This window comes from Orcinus orca, chromosome 18, assembly GCF_937001465.1.
Source record: "Orcinus orca chromosome 18, mOrcOrc1.1, whole genome shotgun sequence".
NCBI lineage: Eukaryota > Metazoa > Chordata > Mammalia > Artiodactyla > Delphinidae > Orcinus > Orcinus orca.
Genome location: NC_064576.1, coordinates 13,874,129 through 13,892,689, shown reverse-complemented (window position 1 = coordinate 13,892,689; position 18,561 = coordinate 13,874,129). Strand labels below are relative to the sequence as shown.

The window sequence follows — 18,561 nt, the reverse complement described above, 5'->3', positions numbered from 1 at the left end:
CTTTAAGCGTTTTCTACATACAAGATCATGTCATGTGCTAACAGATAATTTTGCTTCTTTCTAATTTGGATGCCTTCTATTTATTGTTTTTGCCTAATTCTCTGGCTAGGATTTCAAATACTATGCTGATTAAGAGTGGTGAGAGTGGGGAAGATGGCGGAAGAGTAAGACGCGGAGATCACCTTCCTCCCCACAGATACACCAGAAATACATCTACACGTGGAACAACTCCTACAGAACACCTACTGAAGGCTGGCAGAAGACCTCAGACCTCCCAAAAGGCAAGAAACTCCCCACGTACCTGGGTAGGGCAAAAGAAAAAACAGAGACAAAAGAATAGGGACGGCACCTGCACCAGTGGGAGGGAGCTGTGAAGGAGGAAAAGTTTCCACACTCTAGGAAGCCCCTTCGCGGGCGGAGACTGCGGGAGGCGGAGGGGGGAGCTTCAGGGCCGCGGAGGAGAGCACAGCAACGGGTGCGGAGGGCAAAGCGGGGAGATTCCCGCACAGAGGATCGATGCCAACCGGCACTCACCAGCCCGAGAGGCTTGTCTGCTCACCCGCCGGGGCGGGCGGGGCTGCGAGCTGAGGCCGGAGCGCAGGGAGAGGACTGGGGTTGGCGGCTTGAACATAGCCTGAAGGGGTTAGTGCACCACAGCTAGCCGGGAGGGAGTCCGGGGAAAAGCCTGCACCTGCAGAAGAGGCAGGAGACTTTTCCTTCCCTCTTTGTTTCCTGGGGCGTGAGGAGAGGGGTTTAAGAACGCTGCTTAAAGGAACTCCAGAGACGGGCGCGAGCCGCGGCTAAAAGCGCGGACCCCAGAGACGGGCGCGAGCCGCGGCTGAAAGCGCGGAATCCAGAGACGGGCGCGAGCCGCGGCTGAAAGCGCGGACCCCAGAGACGGGCGCGAGCCGCGGCTGAAAGCGCGGAATCCAGAGGCGGACGGGAGACGTTAAGGCTGCTGCTGCCGCCACCGAGGGGCCTGTGTGCGAGCACAGGTCACTCTCCACACCCCTCTTCCGCGGAGCCTGTGCAGCCCGCCACTGCCGGGTTCCCGGGATCCAGGGACAACTTCCCCGGGAGAGCGCACAGCGCGCCTCAGGCTGGTGCAAAGTCACGCCGGCCTTTGCCACCGCAGGCCCGCCCCGCACTCTGTGCCCCTCCGTCCCCGCCGACCTGAGTGCGCCAGAGCCCCCAATCAGCGGCTCTTTTAACCCCATCCTGTCTGAGCAAAAAACAGACGCCCTCCAGCGATCTACACGCAGTGGCAGGGCCAAATCCAAAGCTTAGCCCTGGGAGCTGTGAGAACAAAGAAGAGAAAGGGAAATCTCTCCCAGCAGCCTCAGAAGCAGCAGATTAAAGCTCCACAATCAACTTGATGTACCCTGCATCTGTGGAATACCTGAATAGACAACCAATCATCCCAAATTAAGGAAGTGGACTTTAGGAGCAAGAGCTATGATTTTTTCCCCTTTCCTCTTTTTGTGAATGTGTATGTGTATGCTTCTGTGTGAGATCTTGTCTGTATAGTCTTGCTTCCACCATTTGTCCTAGGGTTCTATCCGTCCATGTTTTTTTTTTAATTTTTTTTTCTTAATAATTAATTTTAATAACCTTATTATACTTTACCTTCGTTCTTTCTTTCTTTCTTTCCATCCTTCCTTCCCTCCTTTAGACAACGAATCATCCCAAATTGAGGAGGTGGTCTCTGACAGCAAGATTTAGGATTTTTCCCCATTTACCTCTTTTAGTGAGGGTGTATGTGTATGCTTCTGTGTAAGATTTTGTCTGTATAGCTTTGCTTCCAACATTTGTCCTAAGGTTCTTTCCGTCCCTTTTTTTTTTTTTTCTAAATAAGAAGTTTTTAATTCAATAACTTTATTATACTTTATTTTATTTTTACTATATCTTCTTTCTTTCTGTCTTTTTTCCTTCTTTCCCTCCTTCCTTCCTTCCTCCCTCCCTCCCTCCCTCCTTTCTTTCCTTCTTGCCTTCTTTCCTTCTTTGCTTCTTTCTTTCTTTCTTCCTTCCTTCCTACCCTCCTTTCCTTCTTTCTTTCCTCATACTTCTACTAATTCCCTCTACTTTTTCTCCCTTTTATCCTGAGCCTGTGGATGAAAAGCTTTTGGTGCTCCAGCCAGGAGGCAGGGCTCTGCCTCTGAGGTAGGACAGCCAACTTCAGGACACTGATCAACAAGAGACCTCCCAGCTCCACATAATATCAAAGGGCGAAAATCTCCCAGAGACCTCCATCTTAACACCAGCACCCAGCTTCACTCAACGACCAGCAAGCCACAGTGCTGGAAAACCTATGCCAAACAACTAGCAAAACAGGAACACAACCCCACCCATTAGCAGAGAGGCTGCCTAAAATCATAATAAGGCCACAGACACCCCCAAACACACCACCAGACGTGAACCTGCCCACTAGAGAGACAAGATCCAGCCTCATCCACCACAACACAGGCACTAGCCCCCTCCACCAGGAAGCCTACACAACCCACTGAACCAACCTTAGCCACTGGAGACAGACATCAAAAACAGGAGGAACTACGAACCTGCAGCCTGCAAAAAGGAGACCCCAAACACAGTAAGATAAGCAAAATGAGAAGACAGAAAAACACACAGCAGATAAAGGAGCAAGATAAAAATGCACCAGACCTAACAAATGAAGAGGAAATAGGCAGTCTACCTGAAAGAGAATTCAGAATAATGATAGTAAGGTTGATCCGAAATCTTGGAGATAGAATGGACAATAGATTGGACAAAACGCAAGAATCAGTTAACAAGGACCTAGAAGAACTAAAGATGAAACAAGCAACGATGAACAACACAATAAATGAAATTAAAAGTACTCTAGATGGGATCAATAGCAGAATAACTGAGGCAGAAGAACGGATAAGTGACCTGGAAGATAAAATAGTGGAAATAACTACTGCAGAGCAGAATAAAGAAAAAAGAATGAAAAGAACTGAGGACAGTCTCAGAGACCTCTGGGACAACATTAAACGCACCAACATTCGAATTATAGGGGTTCCAGAAGAAGAAGAGAAAAAGAAAGGGACTGAGAAAATATTTGAAGAGATTATAGTTGAAAACTTCCCTAATATGGGAAAGGAAATAGTTAATCAAGTCCAGGAAGCACAGAGAGTCCCATACAAGATAAATACAAGGAGAAATACGCCAAGACACATATTAATCAAACTGTCAAAAATTAAATACAAAGAAAGCATATTAAAAGCAGCAAGGGAAAAACAACAAATAACACATAAGGGAATCCCCATAAGGTTAACAGCTGATCTCTCAGCAGAAACCCTACAAGCCAGAAGGGAGTGGCAGGACATACTGAAAGTGATGAAGGAGAAAAACCTGCAGCCAAGACTACTCTACCCAGCAAGGATCTCATTCAGATTTGATGGAGAAATTAAAACCTTTACAGACAAGCAAAAGCTGAGAGAGTTCAGCACCACCAAACCAGCTTTACAACAAATGCTAAAGGATCTTCTCTAGGCAAGAAACACAAGAGAAGGAAAAGACCTATAATAACGAACCCAAAACAATTTAGAAAATGGGAATAGGAACATACATATCGATAATTACCTTAAATGTAAATGGACTAAATGCTCCCACCAAAAGACACAGATTAGCTGAATGGATACAAAAACAAGACCCTTATATATGCTGTCTACAAGAGACCCACTTCAGACCTAGAGACACATACAGACTGAAAGTAAGGGGATGGAAAAAGTTATTCCATGCAAATGGAAACCAAAAGAAAGCTGGAGTAGCAATTCTCATATCAGACAAAATAGACTTTAAAATAAGGACTATTAAAAGAGACAAAGAAGGACACTACATAATGATCAAGGGATCGATCCAAGAAGAAGATATAACAATTGTAAATATTTATGCACCCAACATAGGAGCACCTCAATACATAAGGCAAATACTAACAGCCATAAAAGGGGAAATCGACAGTAACACATTCATAGTAGGGGACTTAAACACCCCACTTTCACCCATGGACAGATCATCCAAAATGAAAATAAATAAGGAAACACAAGCTTTAAATGATACATTAAACAAGATGGACTTAATTGATATTTATAGGACACTCCATCCAAAAACAACAGAATACACATTTTTCTCAAGTGCTCATGGAACATTCTCCAGGATAGATCATATCTTAGGTCACAAACCAAGCCTTGGTAAATTTAAGAAAATTGAAATTGTATCAAGTATCTTTTCTGACCACAACGCCATGAGACTAGATATCAATTACAGGAAAAGATCTGTAAAAAATACAAACACATGGAGGCTAAACAATACACTACTTAATAATGAAGAGATCACTGAAGAAATCAAAGAGGAAATCAAAAAATACCTAGAAACAAATGACAATGGAGACACAACGACCCAAAACCTGTGGGATGCAGCAAAAGCAGTTCTAAGGGGGAAGTTTATAGCAATACAAGCCCACCTTAAGAAGCAGGAAACATCTCGAATAAACAACCTAACCTTGCACCTCAAGCAATTAGAGAAAGAAGAACAAAAAAACCCCAAAGCTAGAAGAAGGAAAGAAATCATAAAAATCAGATCAGAAATAAATGAAAAAGAAATGAAGGAAACAATAGCAAAGATCAATAAAACTAAAAGCTGGTTCTTTGAGAAGATAAACAAAATAGATAAACCACTAGCCAGACTCATCAAGAAAAAAAGGGAGAAGACTCAAATCAATAGAATTAGAAATGAAAAAGGAGAGGTAACAACTGACACTGCAGAGATAAAAGAGATCATGAGAGATTACTACAAGCAACTCTATGCCAATAAAATGGACAATCTGGAAGAAATGGACAAATTCTTAGAAAGGCACAACCTGCCAAGACTGAATCAGGAAGAAATAGAAAATATGAACAGACCAATCACAAGCACTGAAATTGAAACTGTGATTAAAAATCTTCCAACAAAGAAAAGCCCAGGACCAGATGGCTTCACAGGCGAATTCTATCAAACATTTAGAGAAGAGCTAACACCTATCCTTCTCAAACTCTTCCAAAATATAGCAGAGGGAGGACCACTCCCTAACTCCTTCTACGAGGCCACCATCACCTTGATACCAAAACCAGACAAGGATGTCACAAAGAAAGAAAACTACAGGCCAATATCACTGATGAACACAGATGCAAAAATCCTCAACAAAATACTAGCAAACAGAATCCAACAGCACATTAAAAGGATCATACACCATGATCAAGTGGGGTTTATTCCAGGAATGCAAGGATTCTTCAATATACGCAAATCTATCAATGTGATAAACCATATTAACAAATTGAAGGAGAAAAACCATATGATCATCTCAATAGATGCAGAGAAAGCTTTTGACAAAATTCAACACCCATTTATGATAAAAACCCTGCAGAAAGTAGGCATAGAGGGAACTTTCCTCAACATAATAAAGGCCATATATGACAAGCCCACAGCAAACATCATCCTCAATGGTGAAAAACTGAAAGCATTTCCACTAAGATCAGGAAGAAGACAAGGTTGCCCACTCTCACCACTATTATTCAACATTGTTTTGGAAGTTTTAGCCACAGCAATCAGAGAAGAAAAGGAAATAAAAGGAATCCAAATTGGAAAAGAAGAAGTAAAGCTGTCACTGTTTGCAGATGACATGATCCTATACATAGAGAACCCTAAAGATGCTACCAGAAAACTACTAGAGCTAATCAATGAATTTGGTAAAGTGGCAGGATACAAAATTAATGCACAGAAATCTCTGGCATTCCTATATACTAATGATGAAAAATCTGAAAGTGAAATCAAGAAAACACTCCCATTTACCATTGCAACAAAAAGAATAAAATATCTAGGAATAAACCTACCTAAGGAGACAAAAGACCTGTATGCAGAAAATTATAAGACACTGATGAAAGAAATTAAAGATGATACAAATAGATGGAGAGAGATACCATGTTCTTGGATTGGAAGAATCAACATTGCGAAAATGACTCTACTACCCAAAGCAATCTATAGATTCAATGCAATCCCTATCAAACTACCACTGGCATTTTTCACAGAACTAGAACAAAAAATTTCACAATTTGTATGGAAACACAAAAGACCCCGAATAGCCAAAGCAATCTTGAGAACGAAAGAAGGAACTGGAGGAATCTGGCTCCCTGACTTCAGACTATACTACAAAGCTACAGTCATCAAGACGGTATGGTACTGGCACAAAAACAGAAAGAGAGATCAATGGAACAGGATAGAAAGCCCAGAGATAAACCCATGCACATATGGACACCTTATCTTTGATAAAGGTGGCAGTAATGTACAATGGAGAAAGGACAGCCTCTTCAATAAGTGGTGCTGGGAAAACTGGACAGGTACATGTAAAAGTATGAGATTAGATCACTCCCTAACACCATACACAAAAATAAGCTCAAAATGGATTAAAGACCTAAATGTAAGGCCAGAAACTATCAAACTCTTAGAGGAAAACATAGGCAGAACACTCTATGACATAAATCACAGCAAGATCCTTTTTGACCCACCTCCTAGAGTAATGGAAATAAAAACAAAAATAAACAAATGGGACCTAATGAAACTTCAAAGCTTTTGCACAGCAAAGGAAACCATAAACAAGACCAAAAGACAACCCTCAGAATGGGAGAAAATATTTGCAAATGAAGCAACCGACAAAGGATTAATCTCCAAAATTTACAAGCAGCTCATGCAGCTCAATAACAAGAAAACAAACAACCCAATCCAAAAATGGGCAGAAGACCTAAATAGACATTTCTCCAAAGAAGATATACAGACTGCCAACAAACACATGAAAGAATGCTCAACATCATTAATCATTAGAGAAATGCAAATCAAAACTACAATGAGATATCATCTCACACCAGTCAGAATGGCCATCATCAAAAAATCTAGAAACAATAAATGCTGGAGAGGGTGTGGAGAAAAGGGAACACTCTTGCACTGCTGGTGGGAATGTGAATTGGTTCAGCCACTATGGAGAACAGTATGGAGGTTCCTTAAAAAACTACAAATAGAACTACCATATGACCCAGCAATCCCACTACTGGGCATATACCCTGAGAAAACCGAAATTCAAAAAGAGTCATGTACCAAAATGTTCATTGCAGCTCTATTTACAATAGCCCGGAGATGGAAACAACCTAAGTGCCCGTCATCGGATGAATGGATAAAGAAGATGTGGCACATATATACAATGGAATATTACTCAGCCATAAAAAGAAACGAAATTGAGCTATTTGTAATGAGGTGGATAGACCTAGAGTCTGTCATACACAGTGAAGTAAGTCAGAAAGAAAAAGACAAATACCGTATGCTAACACATATATATGGAATTTAAGAAAAAAATGTCATGAAGAACCTAGGGGTAAAGCAGGAATAAAGACGCAGACCTCTTAGAGAACGGACTTGAGGTTATGGGGAGGGGGAAGGGTGAGCTGTGACAGGGCGAGAGAGAGTCATGGGCATATACACACTAACAAACGCAGTAAGGTAGATAGCTAGTGGGAAGCAGCCGCATGGCACAGGGATATTGGCTCGGTGCTTTGTGACAGCCTGGAGGGGTGGGATGGGGAGGGTGGGAGGGAGGGAGACGCAACAGGGAAGACATATGGGAACATATGTTTATGTATGACTGATTCACTTTGTTATAAAGCAGAAACTAACACACCACTGTAAAGCAATTATACCCCAATAAAGATGTTAAAAAAAAAAAAAAAAAAAGAGGAAAAAAAAAAAAAAAAGAGTGGTGAGAGTGGACACCTCACCTTGTTCCTGATCTTAGAGAAAAAGCTTTCATCTTTTCACTGTTGAGGATGATGTTAGCTGTGGGCTTGTCACATATAGCTTTCATTATATGTTGAGGTACATTCCTTCTATACCTAATTTGTTGAGAGTTTTTTTTTTTAATCATAAAAGGCTGTGAATTTTGTCAAATGCTTCTTCTGCATCTATTGAGATGATCATATGAGTTTTATCCTTCCTTTTGTTAATATGGTGTATCACACTGATTGATTTGTGTATGTTGAATCATCCTTGCATCCCAGAAATAAATCCCACTTGCTTGTGGTATATGATCCTTTTAAGGTACTGTTGAATTCACTTCTTTAATACTTTGCTGAGGATTTCTGCATCTATGTTCACTAGGGATACTGGCCTGTAATTTTCTTTTCTTGTAGTGTCCTTAACTGGCTTTGGTATCAAGATAATGCTGGGATTGTAAAATGAGTTTGGAAGTATTCTCTCCTCTTCTATTTTTTGGAAAAGTTTGATAAGGATTGGTATCAACCTGTCTTTAAATGTTTTGTAGAATTTGCCAATGAAGCCATCTGGTCCTGGGTTTTCTTTGTTGGGAGGTTTTTGATCCCTGATTCAATCTCCTTACTAGGAATTGGTCTGTTCAGATTTTCTATTTCCTTATGATTCAGTCTTGGTAGGTTGTATATTTCTAGCAATTTATCCATTTCTTCTTGATTGTTGAATACTTGGCTTGTGAATAATTTCCCACCTTTCTTTATCCATTCTTCTAGTATGCTTAAGTTTAATTTACTCATACTTAACGTAAGTATTGGTATGGGTGGATTAACTTGTGCCATTTTGCTATTTGTTTTCTATATATGTGTCTTTTGTTTATTGATTCTTCCTTTACTGTCTTCTTTTGTGCTTAAGAGATAATTCTTAGAGTGCCATTTCGATTCTTCTTTTGATTTTTAAACGATTTTTAAATTTATTTTCTTTGTGGTTACTCCAGTAATTACAATATACATTGGAACTTACCACAATCTACTTCCTATTAATCCTAATTACAAAATATAGAATTTAAAATAGATCCATTTCATTCTACTTTGTACAATTATTGTCACATGTATTACCTCTAAGTAAGTTAGAATTTATGTTTCATTAAATCTTGTGTAATTTAAAGAGAAAAATATATTCATACAGCCTTCTGTATTTATCTATATATTTACATTTTATTTACAGTTGCCATTTCATTTCTTCCCGTAGATGTGAGTTACCATCTGGTGCCATTTCCTTTTAGTGTTTCTTTTTAGGTGGCCAGAAATTCTTTTTCTGTGAATATCATTATTTTACCTTTTTCCAAGGATCACAGTCCTTGTTGCTTCTTGTTGAACATCTGAAAACAGACTTATATCATGTATTTTCTTCAGTTTTATAAGTGCTTACTGTAGGATGGCTTATCTATTGTTTGTTACTCCATTGTGGCCAAAAGTTAAAGTCTTAAAGTGCTTTTACATTCTCTAACTGAATTCATCAAATATTCATTAAGTATGCAACATATACTTTTGAATCTGAATGTTGTAAGGTAGGGAGAGAAAATTAAACTACTTGTATGTCTGTATAGTCACTATGCAGTAGAGCTGAGATACAAAGTAAGATCATTTTACTACAAATAATGTACTTACTCTACCATAATTCTCCAATATATTTCAATAACTTTCATACACTGTTATTATGACTTTGGCCTTCTGTTATATTCTTCCTCTCTCCTGATACTGTATTTTCAAATTAATTTAAATATAATAATTTGCTCATTGAAAGTAACGAAACAGTATTAAAGAGAATTTATAATTCACGTATTTTACTAAAAGACAAGATTTTGCTCAAATTATTCTAAATTAGTGAAGCTAAGTGATCTAATGGACATAATACTCTCCCAACAGAATGTTAACTCAACAACGTTTTACCTTTCTATGGGATATAAAAATTTTGTGGTCACAAGCACATACAGTTTGAAAAACTATGAACAATCTGACCCTTCAGACCCCAGTAGATTCTAACTGCTTTCTCTAAATATCTCCTCCTCACTGATTTTTCCTTCTTCTTCTTCGTTTAGCACAACTTATAGGCTATTGCACATATTCAATACCTACTTTTATGCTGCTTTGTACTGAATCATATGGTTTCGAGTGCAATTCAGTTTTCCAAGAGATTACAGTACTGTGCTGAACATCACAGTAGATAATTCAAAAGGTAAGGTACTGACAAATATGCCATCATGTGCAAATTAACGTCTAATACAAAATGCTCAAAGAAGAGAGATTAAGTAGAGATAAGTAAGGTAATTTAGGTCTCAATTATAAATAATTAAGGTAAAGATAATTTTGGAAGGTCTTGAAGTTTCTTAGTGTTGAATATCATACTGATCCTTTCACAGTGAGGTAGGTAGACTTTAATAAAAGATTTAAGTCAATTTGACTGAATCCCTTATAAACTCTTACATCAATCAGTAAAACTAATAGACTGAGATATAATATTGACACTTATTCCATGGTACTATTTTACAGAATACAGTGTATCCCCAAGTCACTGAAGTGTAGGTAACTTCTATACCTCAGGACAATGACTCAGTGAAGTATTTAGTGGTTTTCGTGGGAGCTCCAGAAACAGGGCAGGAAATTTACACTGCTTCGGTAATTTCATTTTCAGTTTGAAGGAGAACCATTCCCTGTTAGAATAATGGTTGACAAGCCAAAGAATAATAAATATAAAAATGAATAGTTGTTTAAAGCTATAACCTGACTTTCTTGATAACAACAGTATAGCTCTTTAATACATTTATAGTTCCATTATGAGCCATAAGAGAGTTTCAAACCCTCCATTATAAAATAATCTTCTTACCTCTTGTTTTTCCTAAATAAGGTTCTTACCAATTTCTGACATTTCTTATAGTCTCTTTGTCAGACTCAGCATCAATCTTACCATTTTGACACCAATTTGCTGTTGTGAAGTTTTCTTCCTCCTTGGAAATTCTCTAGGAAGTCTCTATATACTTTGTCATTTAGAACATTTAAGTTTGAAATAATCTTTTCTATTCATGATTTTATTCCAAACCCAGCTCAAGAATTCTTCCCTTACTAATTATTTTCTATTAATATGCTTCCTCTAAATTTATATATACAATGTAAGTTCCTTTATTGGTTGGGTAAACCTAAATAAATCCATAGATTTGGGCAGAGCCTCATTTATAAAATGGGGACAATACTATGTACTTCAGTTGGGAGCTGCAAGAATCAAATTCATCATGTGTACTAATCCCCATGATAGTTTTTATAAACTTTGAAATGTTAAAATAATAAATAATAATAATTATAGTAATGCAAAAACCACTAACCATCCTAAAGAAATTATATGTAGTACATCAACTCACGTGTACTATGGAAATAAATGCTTGTGATACACCATGCTCTTCTGCAATATAGTTGAAAGCTCGCCAAAGAGCAACTCCAGCATCATTTTTTCCATCAACTTCATCATCTGTATTAACAATGAACACAAAACCAATTCTAGGAAAGAAGATGAATGAGAGATGTTACAACTACCTCTTGAACCACAATAAACCACGATTTTTAAATATTATTAGACTAGAACATCTAGATGGAGGGAATGTGTTAGTATCTGGGGTAAAGGGGAGTATTATTATTTGAAAAGCTTTGATTTGTAATGCCTTTTCACCAAAATCCTCATCTCTGTTGGATTCCTCCAAAATGTAAAACTCTCTCTGGTGGTGACATTATCAAATAGCTATTTTTTTCCAGAAAGAAAAAGTGGAGGGAAAAAGTGGAGGAAGTCCTAACACGACCACGGAAAATGGACCCATCCTTAAGTACCCAAGTGACAATCATTCTCTCAGGAAGGTAACAGGGTAAACAAGACTACCAAGCAGCTCTGATTAATGGAGTCGACCATAAAGGTGTATGATTTTTCACAGCACACAGCTATGTCGTGTCAGGCCCTAGAGATGACCATCACTTTGAATTCAACATTGACACACCGTGTGACACAACATGAACATCACTGGATTTCCTTCAGTTGACAGTCTGTTATAAATTGATAATTACCTAAGAGGAATTTTATGATAAAAGAAAAGTTCAGCAAGTTTTATAAAGTCCACGGTATATTCTTGAGCCGGATCAATAAACAGAACCTAAAAAAAAGTAGATAGACTATAATCACCATTTTGTTTTAACACTTCATAATTTTCATGAAATTGAAACTTAATCTAATTTCTGTAGCTAAAAGCATGAAATTCAAGGTACAATTTTTAAAATTTTCTAGCAATTTTAAAGAATTTTGAGGAACGTACATAAGAAAGAATTTCACAGTTTACAAATTTCTAAAAGCTACACACCAAAATATAATACACGAGATTTAATCAGGTTATTCATCCTCTTTTTGAAGCACAGCACTAAGTAAATATTTTTTACAAGAAGTGAAATACCTTATTCTAAGTGTTCGTTGGATTTTCTGTGATGAGTTTTTTAAAAAAGGAAATAGAAATTGAATTTTGATCCAAAAAATAACAGCATTAACATCTGCTGTAGGAACTAAGATATTCAATTCCTATGTGAAAAAAATATAAAGCCCTAGGTGTTTTCTCCACATTACAAAGTTCTATAAGGTTATTTAACATTGTAATAATGAATATTTATATCACAGATGACATAGTAGTATTTATGTATTTTTCCCTGAAATGTACTTAAATTAGTTCTTTATAATAAAGAAGGAAGAAAAGTTCGACCATAAATTGCTTTTAGAAAATATAACAGTAACCCATCAATTTAATGATGGTATTATAAAAGCACATGAGGGTTAAATAATAAAAGGCAGGTTATGTGACACTGCTAGCTTTTGATACCTAGTCAGCCATGCCACCTCAAGCTTGTTGCATCAGGCAAATACTCCTTTCCTTATTACTCACATGCCTACTTACCAAGAGCAGGGTAGTCCAAAAAGAATGGTGATATCTTTATAAAAGATGTATACAAAATTTCAAAGTATAAAACTTACCAAATTATGAAAATTACGCCTTATGAAAGGTATACTTCCAGGGGACACTGGCTTCAAGAGTTCCTGGCAACTTGAAGGCCACATAACATACAAATCATCAGTTTCTAAGTCATTAATCCACTAGAAAAGAATCCAGAAATCTGTGAAAGCTATATTAATACTTAGATCATTTTCAAAGCCGGATTTCACTTTGTCAAACAGCAAGTGAAATATACACAAGATTTTCTACATTTCTGATTAAGTATAAGAAGCTAGTTGAACATTCTTTAAGGAACATATATGTGCAAAACTTTTATATTCCCATAGCCTTCTACATTAAGCCTTCCCCTTCCGAAACAATTGACTCCATTTACTCATATGTTTGTTTTTCATACTAAAAAATAAAATTGTATAAAAATTACTCCGATAAACCATTTAAGGTACAGGAGGCAATGAGGTCATTTACCTTTCCTCTAAAATTTAAAAGCTTGGACATAAGGAAAATAAAACGACTTAACAAAAGTTAAATGTTTAAAACCGACATTTTGGACGTCCAGTTCTAATAAAGATGGAACAGCTTATATTAGACTAGCCTTTCCCCCCCCACCCCGAAACAATGACAAAAGGTAGAGAAAAGCACTGTCTAGAGTCATGGAGGTAGGGGTCAACCAACAATTAACAACTGAGGAGTTACAATCCTTGAAAGCAGGAGGCAGAGGAGGAAAGCTCCTCAACTTTGTTGCTGGGGGCATTTTCCAAATTGCAGCCTGGAGGAAGAGAATTCCAACAGAGAGTGACAGTCATATTGCGCAGTCCCAGTGTGGGGAAGATATATTTCCTACATATCGGGAAAGACAGAAGAGAAAGTTAGGGCTGCCAAACTGATGAGATGTGAGATGGGGGCAAGTCCAGGAGGAGGAAACCGCAGAGAAGAAACCAAAGAAATCCCTGCAGAAACTCCTCTCATTTGCTGACTACTCATCTACACATACACATGGCAACACGCCTCCCCCCGCAAAAAGGCCAGGAGAAAACAGAAACGCGGAGGTTGAAGCTGCAGGCATAACACGTTACTGAAGAGACAGAGGTTGGAGTTCAAGGTGGAAGGACTTTGCTAAACACTGCACTTTCATTAGAGACCCAGTAGGGCCAGACGCTAGGAGTAAGACACAAAAGAGAAGAACTCTCACACAGCCTAAAATCAAGCCTCAACAGAATGAAGTAAGCGTCTGGTACCTAGACTGCCAGAACAGACCTTACAGTTCTTTGCTTCTATAACTTTTCATCAGCAACTTCTGGTTCTTACCAAAAACCGTCATACAAAAAGAAAAGGACCAAATATCAAAATGCAGGAGAAAAAAAACAGACAATAGAAAGGGACTTAGGCAAGGACTTTAAAATAACAATTCATATACATTTTAAAAAGAACAAAAATAGGTGGAAAGACGGAAACTTTTAACAGAGAACTAAAACCTATTAAAAAAAAAGAACCAAAGGGATATTGCAGAATTTAAAACAGTGTCCGTAATTAAGAAATGGATGAACTTATCAGGTGGTTTTAATTGCAGACCGGACACAAAAGAAGAGACAGGGATTAGGAAACAGGATGACAGATCAACAGAATGTATTTTAACTAAAGCAAACAAAAATAATGCAAAATCAAAACAAAGTGTAAGAGAGATGAGTGACACGGGCAAAAGGTCTAACGTACCTGTAGCTCAAAGTCAGAGAGGAGAGGACAAATGGGACAACGCAGTACCTGAAGAAACGAGGAGGCTTTTGCACTAATCTAGACATGAATTTCTGGAGGGCTTACCTAAGCCAGAGGCAGTGGTTTTAGAGAGAAGGCAGAATTAAGAGACACACACAAAGAGGGATGAAGAGGAGGGAGAAATCTAGGGTAATTCATGGCTTTCAGAGAGGAACACTGTATCAGCAGAGAGACATTAAGCTCTAAGAAGTAGGTTTTTCCAGGGGAGAGGACAGGAAAGCAGAGAAGGAATTAACTCGGTTTCAGACATCCTCGTCTATAAATGACAGTTGACAGTTGTAACAATTTCTATTTTAGTGGCTAACAAGTATGATGGGTTCTGGGATTAGCTTTTTTCCACTAAAATTTGTCTTGGTGGTACTGAGATAGAGGGGAGAACTTTAGTCTCCCTGGAAAAATCAGTAGTACTGTCTCTTATTTATGTTTCTGAGGTAATGCTTGCCAAGATGTGAAGGTAATGGGAACGGTTCCAAAGAGCCTCACAATAGGCCGGGGATCCTGTGAGAACTGGAACTTGCAGTAGACTCAGTCAGCAATGTCTAGATTAGTTAACTGTTCTCCTGCGGGAATCCTGGGTCAGAGGAGAAGGCGGCACCATGTAGAGGATGTGAATATCCGATCCCCTTGGTGGTGAGTTGTATTTTTTACTTCAGGTGATAACCTGGCATTATGCTCTGTGTATCCGTCCCACTGAACTTGAATTAATGACTGGAGACAGAGTCATTTCTAATGTGGATCAAAACAGCTGCACGTGTTTATTTAATATGAAGACTCCTTGGTGCCACTTCAGGTCTGCTAAATCATCCCCATTTAAAACAAGGGCCCTACGTGATTCTTATCACAAATACTAAAGTTAGAAAGCTAGAGAAATGGCCTAATTTACAGCCATGGGTTTTGGGGGAAGTAATTGAGGTAATAACGTGGGTCCATTTTGGAGAACTACTGAGACAACACTGGAAATCACATTGACTAGGCCCACAGACACTGAACTGCCCCTTTCCCCAGTCTCAGGTGAATACACAAAAGCAGCAACAGTAACTGGAAGAGCGCCTCACAAATTCGCATGCAGAACTGGCACTGACACTCCAGTGATCTACCTCCATCCATTCTGTTGGTCATAACTCGGGCCTTTCTATCTACTAGGCTTCCAAGATACTGAAAAAAAGATACTGTCATTTATAGATTAGAACCTGGAAGACAATTTCCTGAACATCCAAGGAGCTATACAGGTCAACAAATAATCACATAATGGGTCATGCTGTTAGAGGCTGACTCTCTCTCTGAGAGAAGCAAAGAACTTAAAAGACTTACAGTTCACATCTTCTGGGCTCTCTTTGGGGAGTGACATTAGCTAAAATGGCTGAGTAAGGAGCTCCAAAACTCCGTCCTTATACAGAAAATGGAAAAACTAGAAAATCTGTGGGAATGAATATTTTCAGAACCATGAAAACTAACCAAAAGCTTGCAGCAACCCTGAGAGTGTTTATTCAAGAAAAATGGCTGCATCTCAGTAAGAACACTGAGATGTGTGGCATTATAACTTACCTAAGTCCCATCTCCTGCTCCCAAGCTAATCAGTAGCCTTGAAAATGACAGCTCACATTCCAGTACCAATATTACCAGAAGCAGTAGAATGGACTTTATTCTGAATGAATTGTAACTTTTTGTTTGAACTGTCTGGTGACTCCCTAGAAAACCTTCTGAAAAGTCTTGCCTTTATCCTGCCTAACTTGTGATTCGCCTAGTGTTAAAGCTGCTACTCTGATTTATGGAAAACATTTACAGGCAAATGTTTTAGTCACTCCTGAGACAACAGAAAATAGCTGGGACGCACAATAGAGTAATCACAAACTTAGTGAGGAAAGGCTGGGGAATGAGATGTTTTGGGAAACAGGGCTTTGAGAAGTTCTGACGTATTCCTGGAAATCTACAAGGCCACGTGCATGCCCAGGAACACGTGCATGCTCAGGAAAGACCTGAGAAGGCCCTACGTTCTTCTCACCCCTGGCTGACTTCCAAGCTCTATGCAAACAAGAACTGAAGGCTAATGCAGAGATGCAGACCACCTGATTGAATGTTTAGCGTGTGCTGCTCCCCCTCCCTCCATGTGCCACACACACAGAGCCCCCGTGCAAAGACTGGGAGATTTTCTGGTTCGAGGCGTGTAAGTAAATCTCTGTCCAATACTTAGCAGATGACTAGGCTAACATAACAGACACTTCTGTGGCCACACATGAAAAAGAATACAGACTTTATAAAATTAGTCACTAAACAAATAACAAAAACAACAGCAAACAGCAATAACAAACCCTGGGGAGGGGTGAGAATCTGACTTCCAGAAGTGCCACAGTACAATATTCAAGATGTCCAGTTTTCAACAACAACAAAAAAGGCAATGAAAAATCCTAAATTAAACATACGAAAACAATTCCATTTATAGGGACATAAAAAAGGGTAAAATACTTAGAAATAATTTAACAAGTCTGAGACTTACACTGAAAGCTACAAAACATTGTTGCAAGAAATTAAAGAAGACCTAAATAAATGGAAAGGCATCCCATGTTCATGGATTGGAAGATGTAATATATTTCAATAGCAATATTCCTTAAATTGATCTATAGATTCAGCAAAATCTCAATAAAAATTCCAGCTGTCTTTTTTTTCTTTTTAACAGAAATGGACAAGCTGATTCCATAATTCATAATGAAAGGGAAAGGTGCAAGGATGCCAAGACAATCTTAAAAAAGAAGAATAAAGTTGGAGGACTCAAAATTCCCGATATTTAAAGTTACTACAAAGCTACAGTAAAAAAAAAAAACAGTGTGGTGCTGGCATAAGGATAAGATACAGATCAACAGAATTGAACTGAAAGTCCAGAAATAAACCCACATGTCTATAGTCAACTGATTTACAACATCATGACTGGACGTGAACAGGGAAACTTGCCTTTATGACTGTGGGATCCACTGTGGTTGGCAAGTTACACTCTTAGCTAAAGAACTTATAAGCTCTGCCTGTGCCTACTGGTGCCTTTTTAAAAAAAATCATATCACTATCATCTTGGTGACAATAACAAAAAATTAGAATTGTTTTTATATAATGACAAGTGGCTAGAGTGACTTGGGAACATTAAAGAAAATTAAAGAAAGTTATAATAAACGCCCCAGGAATACGGCTACATCATCAACATCACAGTACAGAAAATAGTTGCAGGGGTAGTTTTGCTAGAATATGACCAAAGCCTCTGTCACTGTTCGTGGTCTGGCACAGTGAACTGAAAAGAAATTACAATCCAAAGGAGACAAACATATAATCCTATAATTGTTTTTACTGACTCTTAACAAAATTCCAGTGACACCTGAGGTGATTCCTGATGTCTGAGACAGAGAAAGCTGGAATGGTAAATCAGGGATGGAAGAATACCAATGAACCTCAGATTCTTACTTAACTGTCAGTTAGACTTTTAAGGAATAAACCACCAAGATTTTTTGAGGGGGAGGGTATAAACACAGAGGTCAGAAGTGATTTAACTCAGGGCCTCCGCTTTCTCTGTAAAGATAAAAAGTAAGTGGGGAGACAGATCCAGGGGAAAAAGAATTAAAAGCAAAGTATTGCTTTCATTCATGAATAACTCTGTTTTGACATTAAGATAGTCAATGATTTTTTTTGGAGTGCTTCCTATTCAATAGGACGTGATGTATGTTGAAGATATTTAACAAAGTCCTGGCTTTTGTGGCACTTACATTCCACTGGAAGATTATTATAAACAAATACATATCATATTGGGTGGTAGCAAGTGCTATGAAACAAAAATAAAGCTAATGTGTGAGCTAATTTTGCTGCTCTAACAGACCAAGCTGAAGAGTACTGAGACCTCAGAGCTCTGCATTTGTGCCAGTTGATTTTTTTAAGGTATCTAGAGAATAAAGCCTCAGAAACAATTTTCCACTCAGGCAGGC

At 38.5% G+C, this 18,561-nt stretch overlaps 1 protein-coding gene across 2 annotated transcripts in view; it reads right to left on the bottom strand.

Annotated features, from left to right (window-relative positions):
• The window catches only part of UGGT2 (UDP-glucose glycoprotein glucosyltransferase 2), a 173,411-nt gene that overhangs the window by 91,691 nt on the left and 63,159 nt on the right, over nt 1-18,561 (bottom strand). For both annotated transcript variants that reach the window (XM_049701168.1, XM_004273651.4), the window contains exons 13-15: nt 12,853-12,972; nt 11,904-11,989; nt 11,213-11,348 (exon numbers count right to left, since the gene is read on the bottom strand). In XM_049701168.1, coding sequence (XP_049557125.1) covers nt 11,213-11,348; nt 11,904-11,989; nt 12,853-12,972 — 342 coding nt within the window. The remainder of the gene's footprint in view (nt 1-11,212; nt 11,349-11,903; nt 11,990-12,852; nt 12,973-18,561) is intronic.